At 39.8% G+C, this 19,237-nt stretch overlaps 1 protein-coding gene across 1 annotated transcript; it reads right to left on the bottom strand.

Annotated features, from left to right (window-relative positions):
• Nucleotides 1-1,494: 1,494 nt before the first annotated feature.
• On the bottom strand, nucleotides 1,495-13,714 carry LOC149300796 (2-hydroxyacyl-CoA lyase 1-like). Its single transcript, XM_089484902.1, has 17 exons — nucleotides 13,637-13,714; nucleotides 11,592-11,696; nucleotides 11,319-11,359; nucleotides 11,001-11,081; nucleotides 9,979-10,051; nucleotides 9,509-9,586; nucleotides 9,086-9,180; nucleotides 7,917-8,029; nucleotides 7,465-7,600; nucleotides 6,661-6,766; nucleotides 6,029-6,112; nucleotides 5,625-5,726; nucleotides 4,434-4,588; nucleotides 4,034-4,192; nucleotides 2,961-3,068; nucleotides 2,203-2,389; nucleotides 1,495-1,527 (listed from the first exon to the last, which is right to left on the bottom strand). The coding sequence occupies exons 1-17, from the start codon at nucleotides 13,712-13,714 to the stop codon at nucleotides 1,495-1,497; spliced, it is 1,734 nt and encodes a 577-aa protein (XP_089341028.1).
• Between the last annotated feature and the right edge of the window lie 5,523 nt (nucleotides 13,715-19,237).

Genomic DNA, 19,237 nt, shown 5'->3' with positions numbered 1-19,237 from the left:
CAGGGTTAGGATGCAGATCCCCCGCAGCGGTGCAGGGGACCTGCATCCTACTCTCTGATACACTCGGACAGCCTCCCCTGCCAGCACTTTCAATGGGGGGAGTGCCGGCACGGGATGTTTTCTAAGCGCATCGCGCAGATGTTCACCGGCAGCGGCGATGTGCGTAAACTGCCCCCGCTGCCGGCACATCTGCACGATGTGCTTTAACAATCTCCCTTGCCGGGAATTCCCACGGGGGGGTCCCGGCAAGGGAGATTGTTAAAGCACATCGTGCAGACGTGCCAGCAGCGAGAGGTTGTTAACGCTTGCATTGCCGCAGCCGGTGAACGTCTGCGCGATGTACGCTAACAATCTTCCTTGCCGGCTCTTCCCACGGCGGAAGTGCCAGCACCGGAAGTTAAATATGCGTACTGCGTAGCTGTCCCCCCCCGGCCCTGCAAGACCCCGGGAAGTCTGCACCGGTAAGTCTAGGGGGGGGGACAGAGTGGCAACATATCTCAGGGGGGCAGAGTGGCAGCATATCTGTTCCACTAAGTGTTGTGTTTTTTTTTTTTTAAAAAGCACCTAACTTTTAGGGTGCGGCCTATATTCGGGTGCGGCCTATATCCGAGCCAATACGGTATATATATATATATATATATATATATATATATATATATATATATCCACAGATAAATATATATATATATATCCACAGATAAAGCTTATATCCATTTCTGTTGCTATGCAATATTATTTGGCTTGTTATGCATTTAGTACAATAAAAAGAAAAATATTTAAAACAGTTTTTTCGACTCGGAGTTGCATGACATTTAAATTTAAGCTGTTTAGTACTGACCTCTAGTGGCCACCTTTAATACAGCAGAAATATAGCAAATCTATTTTGAAGATTTTTTCATCCCTACTTTGGAAAATGTTTTGGATTTTTCCTCATGAACCAATGTCCTCAAACAGGTTTTGGGATGCAAAAAAAGCTTTTTTTATGACCCCTGACTTGAGAAACGTTTCCCAAGGGGCAAAAACAAATGGAGCAGATCCTCCATTTCTAGCTTTAAAGCACATTTTGTATACTAGCATACCGAATCGTCATGTTCAGCACACATTTGCACTCCCGAAATATTACTGCATAGGTACAACGTGATGGCATTTACTCCACATTCTAGAGAAACACGTGCATCCTAAAACATAGCAGCAACGCTGCAAGACACTTAAGTAAAAAGAAAAATCCACACGCATTGTTTCGAATTTACAAAAAATTTAATTAATTTTGTTCCATAATTTTCTAAAAGCTAATGTTATCAGCTTGGAGGTTCAGCATGAGAAATCACCGTTAAAACATTGTGTGGTTACTTGTCGCTCCGAAGACAAAGTTATTTACATTTTGAAAACAAAAAGCAAGTGCGCCGCCAAATTTCTTTCTTGGTTTTGTAATTCAGCAATGGATTATCTAATATCTTCTTGTGTTACAGAAATTCTTTTTGGAGATATCGTCAATTACAGATTGGAACGAGTCAGCCAGTGGAATTCCTGATAAAAAAGAACACGTGTACAATATAAATCCTGTTAAGAAGAGAAATCCTTAATATAACACTGTAAAAAGCATGCCACATGCAGACGGGCCACACTGTGATATATCATCACTTATAGCACATAGGAAAGCAGAAATATATATATATATCTTATAGCCTTGTCACTGTGGAAATTGTCTTACATTACATCTAAACCTCCGAGGTTGGAGGTTCAGCACGTGAAATCACAGTCAAACATTGTGTTACTTGTTTGCTCTGATAATAACAACTTATTTGTAGAGAGAAGGGGAGAAAAAGAGTAGCAGGAGAGAAAGAAGGGGGAAAGAGAAAGATTTTTGGCCATATTATTCCAATGATGTGCACATACACTATATAAATATATATATATATATATATATATATATATATATATATATATATATATATACACATATTACACACACACATACATACATACACACACACATATAATAAAGTGTAGTAATATAACTTGAAGAATGGATGTACGTATTTAATTTTTTTTTTTTTTTTAAATAACTAGGAAGATTTGAGTAATCTACAAATTATTCCACAACTAAAATATTTGTAACTTGAACTTATATTATAAAACTGTTTACACGATAAACACAAAGCACAAAAAGTGTTATATCTTGCAGTCCAATTTTAAAATTACCTGCTTCTTTCTATCTGACTGCGGGTCGATCATGACATTGATGAGCGACGGTAAACGCTTTTCCGCAAAGCTGGCTTTTAGCGCTTGCTGTAACTCTTCAGGGGTACGAACAAAGTATCCCTTTCCTCCAAAGGCAGTCATCACCTGCTCATAGCGAGCGTTCGGTTTAAGAGACAAAGGAGGCGCACTGGAAAGAAGCGAATGGAAAAGTAAACGAGAGGCTATGGCTGTCGCGGAAAAGCACACGTGAAGCAGCGATGCATCAATATTTCAAAGCTGAAAATGTTCTAAATGAGTTATTCCCTGCCTGTCAGCGGCGACATTTCTGACTGTATATAGTCGAACTACGAAGTCCCATGGAAAATTGATGAATTCCTTACAAAAATGGACATTTAACCGGTCAGCGTGATCTCAAATGTCCTGTCTGTTCCTTTCATTATGGAGTGGGGTGTTTCCCCCATGCGTCTTCACCTATTCACGTACCAATTACAGCCCAATTCTGCTGCTAAACCATTGCACATTCAATGTTATTATTATTGGTGTTATTATTACGCTAGTAGATATGCGCTCTGCTATAAAAATACATTTAAGCTGTGGGTTTAAGTTGAAAATGTATATAGCGGTGTACATTCTGACAAAACATGTTTTTAGTGAATACATCTAGTAGTTCAATGCAGACTTTGTTAATTGTTTAAGAGCTGTGGGGGGAAAAAAAGGATTCTTAACATTTTTCCAAACCGAGAATGTTAAGTACTTACATTGATGCCGGATCCCCTGATTTTAACATTTCTGCCCACGTATCCTCATCATATCCATTGTAAATTCCATTGTTATTGACAACGATGATAATGATGGGCAGGTTATGCCTGGAAGGCAAAGATCTCTTTAGAAGCACTGTGATCAGTAGCATCAGTGGGTAAATACACAGCAAAAACATTTTCTTGCGATGACTATTCCTATGAGCAGGTCTACATTTACAGCAGGGAAAAAGGAGCAGGTGCCCAGGGCAAACGTTTCATGGGGGCCCACAAGAGCCGATCCTTGTAGCCAACTAAAGCGGTCGGAGCGAAGGCACAGGGGAACAACAGGGAGATGATAGGCTATAACAGAGTGGGAGAAGGCCTTACTTCATTGCAAAAGGCAACCAAGGTCGGAAAATTGTCTGTAAATCTTATTTATTACAGGCTCTCTAGATTTATATAGCATCTGTCCAGCTATTCCTCCCCCATTGGTTTTAAGCAATGACAGATTTTCCCGTACCAAGCTGTTATACTTCATTTCTGGGAATAATTATGGAATTACCATAAAAGTGCTATTTCCACCATCAATACCAGCTACCTACTTTGTACATTTTTTAAATCTGCATCTTCCAAGTTTATTTTTTAACCGCTTTTCTAACCAGTCTTCTAATTTCCTGCAGATACTAATATCTACCTACAATATTGCCAAGTGTGTAACTAAAACAGGTCATCTATTGTGCGACTGTAATAAGTTGATGTTTTGTATAAATCCTCCTGCAAAGAAATACAAAGTTGTGCCCAGGCAAGAATATCCAACTGGTTTATTTGGGGGTTTCCACCAGAATGACTTTTTGCAATTTCAGTTATTACATTTTGGTAATTAAGATGTTTTTTCTATTACATTTTAAATTGCATTTTTAGGTAATATGTATTAATATTATATATATATATATATATATATATATATATATATATATATATATATATATATACTCAGTTTCTAACTGAGTGGTGTACATGGCTTTTACCATGTACACCACACTTGTAACAGTAAAAGCAACTATATAAAATTACTTATAAAGGACTCTTACCTGCATATGGTTTCCACTTCCATGCCAGAAAAGCCAAAAGCACTGTCCCCTTCCACGCAGACCACTCTCTGGTCAGGGCTCTGCTCCCTGGCTACCATCGCTGCTGCTATGGCAAACCCCAGGCCAACTCCCATCGTGCCAAATGTGCCAGCATCTAATCTGTAGAGCATCACAATATACAAAACTAAACAAGCGAAATAGCATTCACAATGCGCCAAGAAATCAGATAAAGGAGGGTTTTTTAAACTTTTTTCATTAAAAAAATGTAATAATCGTTATAGAGTCATCACTGTCAGATTAAAATACTTTGACATTATATGTATGGGTAATTAGATTAATTATTAGAATATGGGATATTTTGTGCAAATCAAACAGGAATAGCCATGAAAACACTGTTTACCGGTGACGTGGATAATAGTTCTGTAGCACGGTCCGGCCAATGTCCATCGTGTTGGCTCCTTCACTCACGATGATGCAGTTATTAGGCAGGGACTCTTTCACATAGCCAAACACGGTGTAATAATTCATTGGAAGCTTTGTCTGAGCAGCCAAAACCTGGTGTCAAATAGGATTGTTGTATATGTTAATCAATCGGATTATATTTTACCAATCTTTTTTCACAGCAGCCATGAGCTGAGCCAAATTAGTACAAAAATGCCTTTTTGTGAATCCTCTGATTAGAATTTGAACCATTATGATGGCAGGGTCCTTCTTAACAAAGTTGGCTTTTAAAGATTAAAGTTCCCCTACATGAAGGGGTAATAACATCAGAACTCTGGGTGCCACCAAAAAAACCCCAAAAAAATGGGTATATTTCTGGGGACAAGTATTAACCAATGACATGTATGGTTTGTATGTTTGGATTAGTATCTTGAAAACAAGGACTAAAAGAAATGTGGGACCCCAAAAAACTATGACAATAGATAAACGTATGCCAATCAACAGTTCTCCCTATGGAAACCAGTGAAGTTAACAGAGGTAGCCTTATGAGATAAAGAGAAGAAAAAAAAAAAACTTGTTCCAGTTCAACTAGATGTGTTTTTTTTAATTGAGTCCTTTCTTGATCACGAACAAGGATAACTAGTTGGCCCCTTTCACACATGGGTTTCTACCTCCCTAAGGGATGCTCCAGGCAAATGCCTTATGGATGCAGTTCCCAAACTACACCCGGTCAATCTCTTTATGGGCAAGGGAGAAACCAAAAGGTTTGGTGGCTAATGGTGTCTGTGATGTAGATATGGTCCCGGACTCTAGGATATTTTTTTTTTCTAAATACAAGACACAAGCCTTTAATCATCGGCGTGTTCTGTTCTAGAGCGGCAGCTCTTGGACTGCTCTACCAGGTGCTGATCACCTCTTTAAGAGATTGACCTTTCTAGTGCTCTGCAGCCCCAGATGAGATGGTTGGGGGTATCAAAGATCTCCCTTGAAATAGTAACATTTATACAGCAGAGGTCTGTGGATCAGAGTATAAGGTCTGGGTGCAACAACACAAAAAAGAAATAATAATAGTTATTTTATATATGCAACACAATACTTTCCCCTTTGATATTTCTTAAGAAATGCAGGATATTGGTGGTGTATCCATTACCTTTGTGTTTTCCTCATTGGATTTAATCTTCGCCCTGAGTTTTTCCCACCAAGCAGAATTGGATGGGTACTTCCAGGAAGTTTTTCTCGTGTGTTCCAAAAGCTAAAGGAAAGAATACAGTTTTGTGTCTAGCTCTCCTTCAGACAGAAATATCTAACCAAGAGCCAACTCTCGTTAAAGAACAAAAAAAGTTCCAAATTGGTTCCAAATGTGATTATTTGCCCTAGAATTGTTATTTTTTTATATGAACCCCTTTACTAAAGTTAGATTACTCCTCTGTTTAAGAATAGCCACATTTATTGCCTTTCAGATCTGGCTGTGATGAGTTATTACGTGCAAAAAAGTGGTGTTACAATATATTACTATACAATGCTATTTACTATTCTCACGCCATTCCTTATTACCTGTTGAGTCACTGCATCAATATCACCCAGAAGGGAAGCTGCAGGCCTGACATTATTACCGAGCTCTTCTGCACAAATATCAACCTGTGGGAGAAAATAAAAAATCGCTAACACAGAACGGACTGCTAAGGAACATTATACTAATTATTATTTATTCATTTGTATAGCACCATCATATTCCGCAGTGCTGTACAATGGGTAAACAAGACCCAACAAGTATTGCATCACATTACAATTTAAAAAGTGAGATGGGACCTGCTCATACAAGCTTACAATCGAGAATTCCTCCAGGGTGTTCTGCAATAGTTTATTCTCCACATTAGGAAGATACTAAGGGCTGAGAACTAGTTTTACAACTATATTTAGGAAGTTGGTGCTTGCTTTTAAAATGTCAATGTTTCTATGCAAAAACACCAAATACTTTGAAAGGCAGAATAAAAGGTATAGCAAACTACGCACTAAACATTTATGTAAAAGCAACACATACCTTATGTGTGGGGTTTTTTATGTAAAATTAATATAAAACATAAATTAAAAATGTTACTATGTTTTCTTAATGGTTTCCTACGTGGTAAATGATGCAGGCAGTTTTTTGTCTCTGTCCATCGAATGCATGTTATAATAAATCGTACCTGAATAATCTTCACATCTGGATGAAACCGAGGTGGGAGACCGAAGTGCAAAATCCAGTTGAGCCGCGCACCCAGCAACAATATAACATCTGCATGCTGCAGAGCACTGGTGAGACAAGATCAGTCTTTGTCATATAATTTCTCCCCAAAAACGTGTTCAAAAGGAGTTACACCATAGGTTTGTGTAATGCAAAAGAGGGCGACAAAACTAAAGGGGATTGGAAGATCTTAGTTAGAGACTAAAAAAGTTGCATCTATATCCGCTACAAAAATGGTGTCTTAGAGGGGATATTATAACATATTATAACATTGAATAACTATGCGCAGGGCCGATATAAAGTGCTCTCCGGTGACCTGTTCATTAACAAAAATGTACAAAGAACAAGCAAGTTCACCCTGAAATATGGGCTAAGCTGGCTCCACATTCCAAATCCCATCCTGTTATCAAAGCATTGTGCAGGGTCAACACAGCTCACTCTCACAGAAGGAATAATAATAATAATAAATAACGGGCAACTATAAATCATGGAGGGTCAACTCAAATCCTCCATGCATTGTTAAGTCAGTTAACTGAAACCATCAGAAGAAACTTGTCCCTTTGTATCAAGTTGAATCAAGTTGGCCCTAAAGAGGCTCTAGTGAACACCACAAGATAATAATCCTTAGAAAAATGTGATCCCTGGGTTTATCGATCCTTACTCTATACATACCTTAACCTACATTCTAGAGTGTTTCATCTTTCATTTTATTTACAATGACCAGAACACAATTTAAGAGCTAAAGAAAACAGGTTATTAATAATACCTGGACCTTGCTGCCGCGGCACAGTTCGGATGGTTGTCGGGCACAACCCCTTTACCCATAGGAGTTGGCAGAAACGGAAGCCCACATTCTTCCACAAACTGCCCGATGCTGTTTTCTGCTCGTGCAAAGGCCGCACCTTTAAAAATAACGTAAAAATGTAAATACTCAATTATAGGAGATAAACATATTAAGTTACATAAAACAATGCTAGAGTGTGTTCAGGGGTGTACTAAGGCCGGTAACCAAGGCAATCAGCGGGCATGTTTATATGTTAGTGTGAGTGTGTATATGCTTAAGAATATGGCATTAGCCCCAGTGTGTGTTACTGTATGATGTTAGTGTATGTTTTTACCCTGTGTCAGTTTATTTGGGAAGCATCTCTACTAGGGTCTTAACTGGACATATCCTTAAACACTTACATATAACATCGATAGCTGCATACAGTAACTGACCTTTTCCTATAATTACAAGCGGTTGGCGAGCATTCTTTAACACTGACACGGCTTTGTGTACTTCAGATGGATTCGCCAAACTGACTGGAGGCGGCAGACAGGACTCAATGTACCTGGAATTCAGACCATGCTCATGTAATGCAATAAGTAAGGGCCATTAACATGTAATATCATAAAAAAACACGTTTGAGATGAACATACTGAGGACAGGCTGCATAATAGCCTATCCTACAGTGCATCCCCCACTGAGATCATCTCGGGTTTTAACTCTCTTGTACCATTACAGAGAAAAAATGCCAGTCCAGAATAGAAACGCGAGACAAACTTCCCTGCATAAGAGAACCAGATGTACTTTTCAGCAATCATGGGCTTTGTCAGTGGGGTCCACTTGGTATCCCTCTAGGCACAAGAAAGCAAGGCGCTCCATGTCAGGACTCACATAGGAGATGCTCCTGTGTGTATATGCACCACAGGACAGGCTATGAAGCAGCTTTCCGTCGTTGGCGAGTTCATCTAAAACTTTGTACGCCATATGTGGACCTCCCTGCTTTATTGCGCCTAGAGGGATATCAACTGGACCCCACTGACGAGGCCCATGAGGGCTGAAACGTGTGTCAGCCTTAGTGCAGGGGAAATTTTTTGTTCTGGACTGCCCTAGTAGCAGGATGAGACTTTCTCCTCTGTAATGGTACAAGAGACCTAAATACACTGTAGGACAGCGGCTGTGTGGCCCTGGTGAATTCATCTCAAACCTGTTTTGTATGCCATTAACATGTAACCAACAAACAATGCACAGAAAGACACATATAGCCAATGCAGCCAACATATAGTGCTGTCACATAATATGCATTGTTTTGTTTTGTTTTTTACTTTTATTAAACATACAATAACAAGTTTATTTGGCTAATTTAAGCTCAACTTTTTTACCCAACAGCAAAAGGCTCACATTTAAAAGGATGATACGCTACTTAAAGACACAATGCAATATATAGCAGTTCTAAATATATTTATTGCAGCGTATCTGAACATTAGGCACTAAAAATGTTATACTAGCAAAAGGTTCAGTTGCATTTCAAGTTAAGTAATATATCAACACTTTCTGATTACACTACCCCTCCTAATCAGTTTAATTCTTAAGGAAATATCCCGTTTTGAAAATGTTAATTTACCGAACATCACTCTTCTCAATAAGCTTGTTTACAAAGTCTCCAGGTATATCTACATAACACGCTCCAGGTCGGCCATACATACTTGTCCTTACAGCCTACGTTAAAGAAAAGAAATAGTCAATTAAAAAAAATGGTACCATAAAAATATCAGATGTTATTCTCTATGAAGGGCAGTCTTTCTTTGAGATCCTAATTCTCCTTATTTTTTTATTAGGAGTGTGTATCAGGACATGGCCCTAAGAGTCACAATAATAGTGTATATAAACAGTAGAAAATGTTTTATATAGTGTTATATATATATATATATATATATCTATGTACACACCGATCAGCCATAACATTATGACCACCTGCCTAATATTGTGTAGGTCCCCTTTTGCTGCATACTTTTAATAAATATAGTGTAATTTCATTAGAAAATACCTTTTCGATGACGGCGGGAATAGCTTCCAAGCTACCTGGTCTGGCTGAAAATTTACTGTATAGTCTACAGGCTTCAACCTAAAACATCAAATTCCAATATTTGATTGCATCACACGTTAGTCATTATGCTTCAAGTTCACCTACGTGCGAATAAGAGGAGGTTACCATGTGTTCAAACATCCTAAAGGGATATAACAAGGTTTCTGTATGCATTTAATAGGAAAACAGGGCTGGAGAGGACCTTTAATAAAATGGAAAAATGTGTTTATTGAAGAGTGTGTGTTAATTCATATCATTTTTTAAATAAAATAAAACACCATCATTACATGTTTCTGTGAGTTGAACTGAAAAGATGTCATATGTGATTTCAATGCACAGGAGATCACATTAGTAGACAATTATCTATATACTTTATATAAACACACTACATGCATACATACAGGAATTTGTTATGAAAGCACATGCCGTACCTGCGGAAACTCTTGAAAAGCCCCCATCGTTTCTTGATTGGTGTCAGAAGATCCTCCCAACACTATGAGTGGCCTACAAAAAAAAATACATGAATTTGGCCATTTGCAAATCATGATTGTGCCCATAAACTCTTTGGTGTGCCTCAAGCCTGGTTATAGGCATTGTTATTGCATATTATTACATATACAACAATTTAGAATCTAGAAACATCTCCAGAGTAATCTCTTAGAAAAATCTACAGTTTGGGGTGATTATGTGAAGCATACACATGCTGCAGACACTATTTTTTATGTTTTGGCTAATTAAAGTCAAAATATTGTCAATTCTACCTCTACTATATTCAAAAAGAAGAACAGCACAGTAAGCAAGCAACTAAGACCATTTCAGCAACAACCACAGTTAGCGTACAAAATGATAAGATGAAAAATATGTTGGATGTGAACTTTCCATACGAAACATCACACTAAAAAATATGTTTGCTGGCACAAACTTTGTAACACGTTAATGCCATACTCATGCCAAAATCTGGATTTATTGGTTCTGCCTTATTATATCTTATTCTAGCTACTTGGGGGGCCAAGATGGCACAGGCGAGCTGTTTGGGGGGCCAAGATGGCACAGGCGAGCTGTTTGGGGGGGCCAAGATGGCACAGGCGAGCTGTTTGGGGAAGCCAAGTTGGCACAGGCGAGCTGTTTGGGGGGGCCAAGATGGCACAGGCAAGCTGTTTGGGGGGGCCAAGATGGCACAGGCAAGCTGTTTGGGGGGCCAAGATGGCACAGGCAAGCTGTTTGGGGGGGCAAGATGGCACAGGCAAGCTGTTTGGTGGCAAGGCTGGCACTGTGTGACATAATGCTTGGTGAAGTAGGGGAGGATCAATTTTTGCACCTGAGCCCTGTGGTATCTAGTTACACCCCTGATTTTAAGAACCAATTCTTATATCCATTCACGAAAAAGGGTACTAAATTTGAATGCACAATTTTTAAAGATAGATAGCCCATCAAGACAATCTAAAAGAATTACCAGCAGTTCATATTAGAGTTTGCCATGCCACTGAGAGCATTGATGAGGCCTGGTCCTGATACCGCAAGACATGCACCTGGTCTAAAAACAAAATAAAAACAAATTCATTTAATCACGGAATACATTTTAAAAAGTGCTCAAAGCAAGGGATTAGTAGAATGTTGGGTACCACACAGTTATTTACACCACTCATATACAATCTATTCTCCACTGTGGTCTTTGTGACAGGTGGTTTATTTATCGAGTTAGACCGTTCTGTCCTCTTTGTGCTCCTTCCAAAAAAGTAATTTTTTAAGTTAAGTGGCCCTTTTTACTTACCTGCCTGTCAGAAATCCCACGGCAGAGGCAGCATAGCAGGCCTACAAGAAAGAGTTTTGCTATTTACTTCTGTAGTAGAAGACTACTTCAAACTCAATGCTGGCTTTCATCATTAACGTCCAACTGGAGGTCCACAGCCTGAAGCTTCCAGCTGGGGTTTGTGCTGAGCACTTTATGATTATGACATAATTAGCCCATATTACCCCCCCCCCCCAAAAAAAGGGGAAAACAGAAGTTAGGTTACCCTTATTAGCTTTGGTTTTGGGTACTCACGGCTTGTTCATTCCTCATGCCCACATACTTGATTCCAGCTACCTGAGCAGCGATAGCCACTTCAATAATTGGGATGCCAACGATACCAAACATATACTTTACATTCTGAAAAGAAAAAGAAGGATCAAAACAGGAATCTAACTGTGCCAGATTCCCGTTAAGGCATTTATTCGTATTATCAGAGATGCAAACAATGTTTGTTCATAAGGATAGCAGGTAAATATGGAGCCACTCTAGTCTCACTCTCTGATCATCCTACATTGAAGGATAGAGTGCCAGGGTATGGAGGAGGGAGAGCATGGCACAGATATGCCATAGCAATGCCCATATGTCTTTAAGTGGCTTCTGAAATTGAATTGCTGTGTAGGATATATTCATTTTAAAATGAAAAAAAATCACAGCTGCTAGATTAAATAATAAACTACTACTGTAGAATGAGTGAATATATATATATATATATATAACTCCGGGCACCAGGTCGCCATGGAGACTATAAATCACTTGGCTCCCGAGAAGCAGGGAAACTGCCCCCTGCTTGGTTACAGAGAGTGCTAAGGTGGGTGCCACGGGTGCATGGCATTCATGTGCCACGTTATGTGACCCCGCAGCGGTAGAGAGGCAGCAGCAGGCAGCTCGGGCGCTGGGCAGAGAGGTCTCTAGAAGATAGTGTGAGTAGTGTGTGTGAGTATAGGGATAGAGTCAACGCGTATGTGTCTTTATATATAGTGCTAGAGTCCCCAATATGTATGCCTTATTTTTTTTTTTTATAATATCCACTGAATTCATGGTCTGATTTGTGTACTTGTTTGTCATTGTTATTCTAGAAGCGACCTGGGAATCTGAATTTTTTTTTTTTGGTGCTAGGCATATTTGCAGGTTCTGACTTAAGGTTGAGCAGCCTTCCTGGCATATGGGTGCCTCATTAATGGTGCCCAGAGAAGCCTTTAAATTGGTTGAGAGTATCTTTTGGGTTAAAATGCAGTGAAATCCCACTGACACAGCTCCTTGGTAACCAATATAGCCCCAAAATTAGAAAAGACTCACCGAATTTGGGGTACATTGACATAGTGGCAGGCTAGCCAACATATGGCCGTGTAGTGTGCCGGAATCCCCAATATTTATGCCTCGGATAGGTTTTTTTTGAATGGACTTCACTGGGCATGCGCTGAATTCTTGCTTTTTTGTGTAGTGTTAGAGTCAGTGTGTATGTTTGTGTATGTATAGCGCCAAAGTGTGCGCGTGTATGTATTTTGTCACAGTCAGTGTGTGTACTGTAGTGATAGTCAATGTGTGTGTATACTGTTAGACAGCCCGTATGTGTGTATGCATAGTGTATGTTGATAGATACTGTGTGCATGTGTGTAACAGTGTGGTGTTAGCATATGGTGTCATGTGTGCTACTGTATGGCACTAGTGTGAGTGTATGCCAGCATATGGTGTTAGTGTGTGTATATTAGTGCATGGTGTTGGCATGCGTGTGCACAAGCGTATGATTTAGCATGTGACTGTGCGGTGTGTGTTTGTTTAACGTCTGTGCTGTGTTTCTGATCAATTTCATGTGACATTTTCTTTAAAATACAAGGACATTTCTAAGAGACCCAGACACAGATTATGAGAATATGTAATTATACAATAGTAATGTATTATTTCATCTAACAGGGGTGATTATGAGATAACTCTAGTGAGAATCACATGTCGTATAACGAAATCACTAGTGGGATTATCACTGATAGGTGGGTTAGTTGCCTTGGTGGGCAAATTGCTACTGGGCTGGTATGATTCGAGTTATAGGAGCACATTTGGCCATGATCGAGGACAACGTTAAAGAACCAGGACATTGCCAACAGCAAGATAAGAGCTGTCAATCCCTTATTTTCAACAGCAGCCAAGACTCTATACCGTGCCAACTGGACCAATGGCTGAGATCAAGTAAGTGAAAAGGTTATTTACACTCCATACCCTCCGCCCCTGACATGTGTACTCAGTCTTACAGACAGGAGGGACCTGGTACGGCAATCCTATGACACAATCACAAGCCCCCTTACTTGTTCCACCAAAGCTTCTGCAATGATCTGTGCCCCAGTAATGGGCTCCCTGGCATCGATGTCCCGCTCAGATGCCATCTCTCATCCAGTCTGGACTCTAACCCAGACTTCAGCACCAGCGAACACTTCCTGACCAGCCCCCAGCCGTGCCCACCGTGACGTCACTACAGCAGGGATTTGTTCAACGTTAGGAGAACTTTGCCAGGAGGCGTGGTCGAGTTTCCTGGCCACGAATCACATGCTGAGCTGGGCGATGCCCCGCCTCTCCGTGTGCCCGTAGCAGGAGGGGGGCGGTGTGTGGGTAAGGGCAGTAAAAGCGTTACTGTATCAGAGGTGAGTTGTTTTCATGTTCGATCTGTCGCGCGCTGCAATATGTTCATGAGTGATTCTTTTAGTAAATCCCTCGATCAGCAAACTATTAACGGCTGCAACCTTTAGTCATGTGACCTTATACAGGACAGTATCATTATCGTGTGTTATCTGAACTTCTGATTATTTAATTGCTATTTAATACACCATACATGTGAGGGGGGAGGGGCTAATGTATCCTGGGCCACTCTGATTCTGGGCTGCTACATGCAGTTCAACACATGAGTGTCTTGATTCAATAGGATTTTCTGCAGCACCATGTCTGGATCCTTTCTGTGCTTCCTCTGTTCTATTGAGCTGCCCTTTGGTGATCTGACGGTGTTCCCACTTGGCTGGGTTTCCCCGTAGGCCAGATGATACATGACACATATATGATACCCCTTCCTACCAGCGTATACTATGATTAATGGGCTGCTCACCCAACTGGCGCTGGATGGGTTAAGCCCCTTAATGGCGTAGATTGCATTCTGGAGTTCTGGTTCCTTTCGCCTGTTTCTAGAAATCATTCAGACCGTTACAATTCTATAAACGGCGTAAAAGAAGCCAGTGTCCCGGTCATATAAAGCGCTGGAGACCCGCAGCCGTTCCCGTTATCTTATGCTCAAAGTGCAAAGAGAGGCTGCAGAGTCCAGTGTTTTATGCTGATGGCAGAATTCCGGCTCTGTATCTTAAGATCATTGGAACGAGCTACTGAAAAAGGTTTCCCTGTCCCCTTTGGCACAAATGCAAGCGCTATACTGTAATTACGTTTTTGGTGACAAGAGGACATAATCTACAGCTAGAGGATCAGAGGCTTAAATGCAATGTAAGGAAGATTTACTGAGATGGTGGTAGATAAGTGGAACAGCTTCCCAGCACAAGAGATTAACACATTAAGTAAATGTACACATACATGGCGCAGGTATATGGTGACCCTATATCTATACGCTGCTTAGTGCCATGAGTGCCGCGGCGTTCTCCTCTAGGAAATTAACTATAATTACGCCGGGTCACGGCAGAACGTTTCACACAGAGATGATCTGCAGGGTGCTGGGTGAGCATTAATTTATCATGTAAGACAAATGGTGTGATTGCACCAAAGATCTCTTTCGCCGCTTATTAATACCCCGCTGATTAATTTAAGATATTTCAGGTTTTTTCTTCTGCCACAATACCTGATTTTAATTCAATCTGATGCCTCTGCTTTCTGGGAATCACTTTTTCGAGATTATTTTGCTATTGCTGAGCGCTTTAACCCTGACAGGAACAAACAAATGACGCGAATAGGAAAATCCAGACCATACCAACTAAACACATGCATACATACATACATAAATTATTCGTTATTTTTTATATATATATATAGCGCCATCATATTCTGTGGCGCTGTACAATGTATATACATTTACTGAGGTTTTATTAACAATTCAAAACAAAACTTATCAAAGCACTACATATAATAATTGACAATGTGTATAAAATAAGACAAATAAAACAACATAAATAGCTTGGATTTTTACACAGGGACGTTTTTGCCACCTAATGCCACACATCAGAGCTTAACAGTTATATGTCCGCAATCTCATTGTTGTCCATAAGTTGCTGAAGGTTGCTGTACTTGGAGTCTGCGTTGGTTCTCGGGTCATTGACAAGCTTATCCTTGGGGCCGGGGTTAATCATGTGAGTGCCTCTCCCAGTGATGTAAGATTTCAAAAACTTGAAAAACTAAATAAAAACAACATTTAAAATTTTTTTTCAAAAAAAGTAAACCTTTATAGACAAATAGCAGACAATCTGTATCTCAGTTGAGTGGCATACTGTCCATCGATTACATTGAATAAGCAATAACAATAAGCAACACCGTTATTCAGCGTACCTAGACCTGAAACAATAGAAGAAAGAAAGGTGCAAAAAAGTTCCATAGAATGGAATCATCCAAAACATTCCATTGGTTGCTATGGTGATAAGACCAGCTTTTACAATTTTGAAACATACCGTATTTGCTCGATTATAAGACGAGGTTTTTTTCAGAGCAAATGCTCTGAAAAATACCCCTCGTCTTCTAATCGGGGTCGTCTTCTAATCAGACCTCAAATAGAGGTCTGATTATGAGACTAAGATCCAGATCCCCCGCACCGCTGCAGGGGACCTGGATCCTCCTGTCTCCCCCCCCCCACACTTACTTACCGGTGCTTCCTGCTGTATTGCCGGGGCAGCGGGTTGACGTCTACGCGATCCGCGTAGACAACGTCCGCTGCAGCCGGAAGGAGGTGTGGCTAGCAGCGGGGGTTGTCTGCGTCCGTCGCGGATACCTTCCCCGACTGTCAGAAATCAGAGTTCCCCGCACAGGTGCCGGAACTCTGATCTCTGACAGCCGGGAAAGGTATCCGCGACGGACGCAGACAAACCCCCGCTGCCAACTCCACCTCCTTCCGGCTGCAGCGGAAGGAGACGTCAACCCGCTGCCCCGGCAATACAGCAGGAATTTGGAAGCACCGGTAAGTGTGTGTGCGTGTGTGTGTTAAATGGGGGACATAGGGCATTTCTGGAATGCCTTATACCCCTATATGCCACTCTGGCACTTAGGGGGTTAAAAGGCATATTATGGGGCAGAGTGGCATATAGGGAGTTATAAGGCATTTCAGGAAGCAGAGTGGCGTTAAGGGGGCATTTAATAGAGCACTCTGCCTCCTGAAATGCCTTATAGAGTGCTCTATACAATGCCTTTTAACTCCCTTAATGCCACTGCCTCCTGGAATGCCTTATACCTCCCTATATGCCACTCTGCCCCATAATATGCATTTTAACCCCCTAAATGCCAGAATGGGATATAGGGGTATAAGGCATTTCTGGAGGCAGAGTGGCACATAGGGGGTCAAAAGGCATACCATGGGGCACAGTGGCATATAGAGGGTTAAAAGGCATATCATGGGCCACAGTGCCATATTGGTGTGGCAAGCCTGGGGGCAGATGTGCGTAACTGGGGGACAGGTTGGAAAATACAAGGAAATAAAAACAAAAAAAATATTTTTCTCAATCATAGCTTTTATTTAAAAAAATAGTTTACATGAATTAACATTTACTGGTAAAACTTTTTTCCTTTAGGGTCGTCTTATATTCAGGCTTTTTCTTTTTTTCCTAAGTTAATATTCAGATTTTGGGGGGTCGTCTTATAATCAGGGTCGTCTTATAATCGAGCAAATACGGTAATTGCCCAGGCCAGTGGAAGCCTGGATGGCCATTGCCCTATTTGTGGCTATGATGTGAAGAATTTGGACCACTAGCTTTGCACGCATGAGTGAGTGACAGAGCTTTTTTATGCTTCAGGACCAATTTTCTGTGTACTGTGTGTATATATATATATATATATATATATATATATATATATATATATATATATATATATATATATATATATATATATATATATATATATACATATATTAAACCATATTCGCATGTGTAAGACATTACCGTATATTGTTATTTGTTTATGAGTTAAATTAAAAACAATTGGATTTTTTTAAAGAACTGATGTATTCACAATTTTAAAGGTATATGAATCATTCACTAGCTAGGGTAAATGTGAAAAAATACCAAAAATATATTTAACTTCACTGATAAATAAACATATATTCATATAGAATTTTTATTTTGAGTTTTCATTTTTTAAGGATTTATTTTAACCCCTACCTAACCCAAACCCTATCTCACTGATTTGCCACAATCCTTACCACACTAATTACCCACTATACATTAAAAAATACACCTTTAAAAAATGAAAAGTTTATTTTTCATAAAACCCAGGGAATTACTGTTTTTTACTCTTCTCTGTCCGGCTCACGATCACAGAGGGAGAGAGACAAAAGCAGTGCTTGCAAGCATTACCTTTGTTATTTAACTGTTTCTGTGCATGAGATTTGGCTGTATAAGCGATCAAATGCATGGAAGTGCAGTGGATCTGCCCTGGTCATGGAGCGGTCAGCAACAGTGTTGACTCCATGATGGCAGCGACGTGGGACCGTTTTTATTTTTTACCAATGACGTGATCGTACGTCATTGGTCGTGAAGAGGGTAATTATTCTTGTACTAAAAAAGAATATCTAACTTGTTGTACTTATAAATAGCTTTTCATTTTTACAAATTTAAATTGCATTTTATCTACATGATATGTGATGCCCCCTGAAACAAACTCTTGGCTCACCAGATCTGATTCAGTATTTTTTACTGAGATGATAAAATGTTTCACAGGTTGCTAGCAATTATTTTTGAACATTATATTTATACCTTTTTAACAGTGTGTTAAGAGTACCTTATGATGAATATACGGTTTCTTTTTGCACATCAGGGTAGATGTTTATCAGAAAATTAAAAAAAATGCAATTTTTGGCAGAAATGTATAGTTGGGATGTCTTGCTTTTTAAAGTTTACTTTAGTCCACTGAATAAATCAGTATACACCAGCTGATTTTCTCTCCAAAATATGAACATTAAGAAATAAGTAAATGTGCAATAAAAAAAGAAATTGGAACAAAAATCTCAGGAAGAATATTGGTAATAAACATTTGGGGTAAAATTAAATTATTTAATTTAATTAGTAACATTTATGATTGCTTAAACAAATAAAACATAATTACAATTTACATGAGAAAGCACAAATCTTATTAAATTGCATTTAATATTTTAGTAAACCTTGCTTTTCCTATATAATGCTATTCATTTCTCTCCCCCATTCAATTAACGGAGTAGGGTTAAGACTTAACTTCTACAACACTGAGCATATACTGTCCGTGCAGAATTCAGGGGGGTTAAGATTAAACATACCCCGGCCACACGGGTGCCAATCACAATATGAAAGGAAAGAAGTGGAAGAAGTTACCAGGTCTCTGTTGTATGGGTTTCCCAAAGACTTCCATTCTCCTTCTCTTGAGGATTGTGCAGCCACACATGCAATAAATAGGGATATTATAGCAGCTACTGCAAACTGTGTCTCTTTCATCCTGGCAAAAAGCAAGGCAGATGTCTGTAAATAAGTACACACTACATACAGACCTTAATATGTAACACGTGAGAAGAGTCCCCTGTTTGGTTGTTTCCAACGTCAAACGATTTCTTACCTTGAGAATAATAATTGTTCGTTGGCAGCTCTGTCCACCGCTGTGTTCTTGTCATCCGATAAGCAGAGTGACAGCCAGGTTTCGGCTTCAATTTATACATCTTAATGACAATACACTTCCCACACTGAGTTCGTGCG

Source organism: Sceloporus occidentalis, unplaced genomic scaffold (genome assembly GCF_023333645.1).
Source record: "Sceloporus occidentalis isolate IW3139 unplaced genomic scaffold, rSceOcc1.0.p SCAF_23, whole genome shotgun sequence".
NCBI lineage: Eukaryota > Metazoa > Chordata > Lepidosauria > Squamata > Phrynosomatidae > Sceloporus > Sceloporus occidentalis.
The sequence above is the reverse complement of the archived record's forward strand: the minus strand, read 5'-3'. Positions and strand labels throughout refer to the sequence as shown.